Source organism: Lactuca virosa, chromosome 4 (genome assembly GCF_052849685.1).
Source record: "Lactuca virosa cultivar CGN04683 chromosome 4, Lactuca_virosa_CGN04683_v6, whole genome shotgun sequence".
Taxonomy (NCBI): domain Eukaryota; kingdom Viridiplantae; phylum Streptophyta; class Magnoliopsida; order Asterales; family Asteraceae; genus Lactuca; species Lactuca virosa.
In genome coordinates this window covers 448,903,381-448,908,597 of record NC_136429.1, presented here as the reverse complement: position 1 = coordinate 448,908,597, position 5,217 = coordinate 448,903,381, and the positions used below count along the sequence as shown (strand labels likewise).

Below are 5,217 nucleotides of genomic sequence, written 5' to 3'. Positions count from 1 at the left end.
ATTTAATATTTTGTACATATGTGTTCTAATTTTGCCAAACGCTCTTACCAATAATTTGTCCAGTTCAGGTCAGTTCAGTTCAGTTCAGTTCAGTCCAATCCAATCCAATCCAGTGCAGTCCAGTTCCATCCAATCCTTATACCAAACGCTGCCACAAGGTTCTTAATTTTTGTGGTTCTGATTTGTTCTATATATATATATATATATATATATATATATATATATATATATATATATATATATATATATATATATATATATATAGGGGATGGTTCCCTTGAGATTAATAAAAAATTAGAGATTGTGAGATTAAATATCAGCCAATGGAACTTAACGTCAGCTAACGTCAACTTTTAAATGATTAAGGGGTATAACAGTAAACTTCAAATTAATGTTCAGAAAGCGGACACCTTCCTTCTCTAAAAATCATCATATTGCTAAATCATCGATTTTTAGTATCAGTCACGTAATCATATCATCCAATCTTCAACAATTATTCAATATAATAAAAAAGATCCTATTTTTACTGAATCTGTTATCAAATTAATCGCAATCTTCAAATCAAAAAAACGATCGAAACAGAGCATCAGTTCATATCCTCATAAATACGAGATACAATCCTCAAATCGAAGAAACAAGCACCTCGCAATCATAAACAAAGCATTTGAAAATTGAATCAAAATCAATTTTCATAATTGATGTCGAATCCAAAAGAAATTGACAAGTCGATCGCAACTGATACTATTATAGCTGAAATCAATTCATCTCGTAATGACGAACAAATCGATTCAATTTCTTTCACTTCTGAAGAACTTCAAAATACGATTCATATTGAAGGTACAACTAATTCGTTTTAATACTACATATTACATTACAGTTTCTACACTTCATTCTGATTCTTTTATTATACAATATAAATTATGAAAAATCATATATGATTATACAATACAATATGTGATTTAATCATATAAGGATGAATAATCATATATGACTGTTCGTATCTATGATTAATCATATGTATTTATAGTTTGTAATTATGATTTATCATATATGTTTTCAAATTGAAATCTATATTAATATTATATTTGGATGAATAATCATATAATGATCATACATCATAAAATATGATTAATCATATATTACAAACTACAAATACATATGATTAATCATACATGATTAAACAATATCAAGTATGATTATTTATAAATTAATACGTATAATCATTTATGATTACACAGTATATTATATGATCAATCATATAATACAATGTAGAAATACATATGATTTAACATCTAATAATATATTAATATCTAAAAGCATATATGATTTTTTATGCTAAAATATAAATACATATCGTTAATCACATATGATTATTACAACATAAAATTATATAATAACATATTTGTCATTCCCTTCTTTTATCAGGTGAAAGTTCCAATTCAACAAATGAATCATATTGCAGTAACATAATTGAAGAATCTGAATATAAACCAGATGTCCCTACAGAATTTGTACCAGTTGTAAACAGTGTTGTCAAATCACTAAATTTGGCAGTAAAAATGTATACGGATTATGCAGAAATGGCAGGTTTTCATACAAGACTGAGTAGCCAATCAAAATACAATAGCCAAATAATAAAAAAAAATATGTTATATGCAATAGGGGTGGCAAGGATAAACCAAAACCTTGTGATACGTTGGCTACAAGTTCTGTCAAGAGGAAACCAAATTCAAACAAGATAATTACTGGGTGTACAACAAAGATTATATTTGAAAATGTTTATGGAACAACAGATTACAAAGTTAAGAAATTCTTTGAAATGCACAACCACCCACTGGAAAGTATCGAGGAAAGACCTTATACGAAAAAGGCAAGAAAGATGTCATATTCTGAAAAAGAGTTTGTAGTATGTGCATCAAAAGCTAAAATTGGTCCCTCAATGGCTCACAAAATACGAGTAGTTTTGAAAGGAGGATATGAATATGTAGGGGGCGAAGGTAACAGACTACAAAAACTTGAGGAGAGGAGTAAATAGAATCTTATGTTACAAGGATGCTCAAATAATGATAAACAAAATGAATGATCGTAGAGATCATTACCCAAATTATTCATTTAAGTTCCTACGTGATGGAGATCTGTTGGCTGCTATGTTTTGGGCAGATGAAAGAGAAAAGGCTTTTTATGCAGAGTTTGGAGAAGTTATATCTTTTGATGCAACTTTTAGAACAAACAAGTAAGTTAATGTATATAAATTCAAACATACTATTAATCAAATATGATTGTACTAAACACATTTTCTTTATATAGGTATAAAATGGTATTTGTTCCATTCACAGTAGTTGACCACCACAAGAAATCAGTTCCTTTTGGTGCTGGGTTGCTGAGTAGAGAGACAATTGAGTCATATGAATGGCTGCTTAAAGCTTTTCTTAGAGCTCATAAAGGGAAAGCACCAAAAATTGTTCTAACTGATCAAGATGCAGCAATAAAACAAGCAGTGGAATCTGTCCTACCAAATTCAAGACACAGACTATGCATGTGGCACATAATGAAAAAACTGCAAGCAAAGGTATAATAAAAATACATTATATAATCATACATGATTATATAGTATTATGACAGATGATTCATATATGACTTATCAGATATCATACTATATAACCATATATGATTAACTATTCTAATAATATGAATTATCAGATACCATACTTACTGTATAAACATATATGATTACATAGTATGTAATATGATAATATAGTATATAATCATATATGATTATATAATCATATTATTAAAATACTTAATCATATATGATTAATCATATATGATTGATATAATGATATATAATTAAGTATTTTAGTAATATGATTATATAATCATATATGATTATATATGATTAATCATATATGATTATATATGATTAATCATATATGATTATAATAATATAAGTTATCATATATCATACTACGATTATGATGATACACTATATAATCATATATGATTATATAATACGATTATATAATAATATATGATTAATCATATATGATCAATCCTACATTACAGTACATATATGATATATGATTAATCATATATGATTAATCATACATATATGATATATGATTAATCATATATGATTATATAATCATATATGATTAATCATATATAATCATATATGATTAATCATATATGATTACAGTACATATATGATATATGATTAATCATATATGATTAATCATACATTATATATCCTACATTACAGTAATCATATATGATTACTCATATATCATATATGATTACAGTACATATATGATATATGATTAATCATACATGATATATCCTACATTACAGTAATCATATATGATTAATCATATATGATTACTCATATACGATATATCCAAATAGGTATATAATTTATACTTATATAAGCAAAGTTGTTCATTCATAGGTTACTGGCGATTTATTTAAAAACAAAGACTTCAAGAAAAGATTTAACAAGCTTGTTTGGAACATGCATATCAAACCTGATGAATTTGAAAAGAAGTGGGATTTGATTATTAATGAATTCAATCTGGAAGATAAAAGATGGTTCAATGATATGTTTGAATTACGTGACAAATGGATACCTGCATACTTCAGTGACACAAGAATGTATGGATTGATGAAAACCACTTCAAGATCAGAAAGCATGAATTCCTTCTTCAACACTTACTCTCAATCTGGAAATTTACTTTTACATTTCATGATGAACTATGACACAGCAATTCAAAAACAAAGAAATACACAACAGGAGCTTGATCATCAAACAATGAAGGCGGTATATAAATTTATTTCACCACGACCAACAGAAAAACATGCTGCAAAAGTTTATACAAGTACATTGTTTTATGAAGTACAGAAAGAAATCTATAAAGGTTCCTGGTACTGCCAATACGAACATCTTGGAACAAAAAATGGATGGGAGTTATACAAAGTGGAACAACTGAACAAAAACAATGATCTAAAAACAGAATTTGAGGTAATATATTCTTATTTTAAATTTTGTTGAATCAGCACATAATATAAAAAAATATTCAGTTATGATTATAAAACACTTAATGCTTTAACCGCTTTTGAACTGGTAGAAATAAAACTTCCAACCAATGATGTAAAATGTACTTGTGAACACTTCAACCGTTTTGGGACTTTGTGCAGACATGCATTCAACATACTCTTGCAACATGGAATTAAGGAGATACCTGAACAGTACATTGAGAATCATTGGAGAAAGGATGTGATATCAAGGCATTATAATTTTGGTAGACATGTATATGATACATGAGACAGTGAAATTAACAGATCTGTCAATCAAGCATACTACAACTTTGAAGCATGTTTGGAATACGTAAGAAAAAATAAAGAAAAAATGGATTTGTTTGTTAAGAAAACAGAAAGCATGCTGAAGGAATATGAAAACGATCCTACAAATGAATTACAGAAGAATAGGACAGATGTTGAAGAGGTAGGAAAGCTTATGGGCATATCTATTCCAAAAGACATTGACATCAATGTTCCAAATGTTCAAAGCAATAAAGGATGCGGAAAGAAAAGTAGAATTCAAAGTGCAGCAGAAATAGCGTATAAAAATTCAAAGAAGCAAACAAGAAGATGCTCAGGATGTGGAGAAAGGGCTCCTCATAACTTGCGGACATGCCCAATCAAACTTGCAGCAGAACAATCATCAAAAGCTACATAAATATTTACTGCTTTAATCAGTAATGAATAAGTCATAATTTTTTTTTCAAAATAATATACTTTTTGTTTAGTACACTTTACTCTTTTTATAAAACAGAATTTACTATGATTTTGTCTACTGGATTTAATCTAGTTTGATAATTCTTTCTTTGATTTGATAATATATTCATTCATGATTAAACTTTTATTAAATGTTACTACAAGAATTTAAGATTACATATAACTATTATTCAATACATGTAATCATTACACATAACCATATACAATATTCATCTTTATAATCATAAAATATTATGTAATACTACTTCATATGTTTTGTTTAATCATAAGTGATTAAAAATATGATTACACATAAAAAACATCTAACCATTACATATAACCATATACAACAACATCGTTCCTAACAAATATACAACACTGCTCATAAAAAATCTAAATATAACAATATTCATCATCATAGAATAACATCAAACATGATAAAATCTT

At 27.2% G+C, this 5,217-nt stretch overlaps 1 protein-coding gene across 1 annotated transcript; it reads left to right on the top strand.

Annotated features, from left to right (window-relative positions):
- The first annotated feature begins 2,075 nt into the window (after nucleotides 1-2,075).
- Nucleotides 2,076-4,732, top strand: LOC145106720 (protein FAR-RED IMPAIRED RESPONSE 1-like). Its single transcript, XM_079043656.1, has 4 exons — nucleotides 2,076-2,233; nucleotides 2,308-2,569; nucleotides 3,446-4,015; nucleotides 4,421-4,732. Exons 1-4 carry the CDS (start codon nucleotides 2,076-2,078, stop codon nucleotides 4,730-4,732), a joined length of 1,302 nt encoding a protein of 433 aa, XP_078899782.1.
- Nucleotides 4,733-5,217: the final 485 nt, after the last annotated feature.

What these genes read in the sequence shown, in the direction of transcription:
- LOC145106720 (XM_079043656.1), top strand. Translation starts at nt 2,076, where the DNA reads ATGAATGATCGTAGAGATCATTACCCAAATTATTCATTTAAGTTCCTA. An exon ending in GCAACTTTTAGAACAAACAA is followed by an intron (nt 2,234 to 2,307) that starts GTAAGTTAATGT and finishes TTCTTTATATAG; the next exon opens with GTATAAAATGGTATTTGTTC. An exon ending in ATCTAAAAACAGAATTTGAG is followed by an intron (nt 4,016 to 4,420) that starts GTAATATATTCT and finishes TTGTTTGTTAAG; the next exon opens with AAAACAGAAAGCATGCTGAA.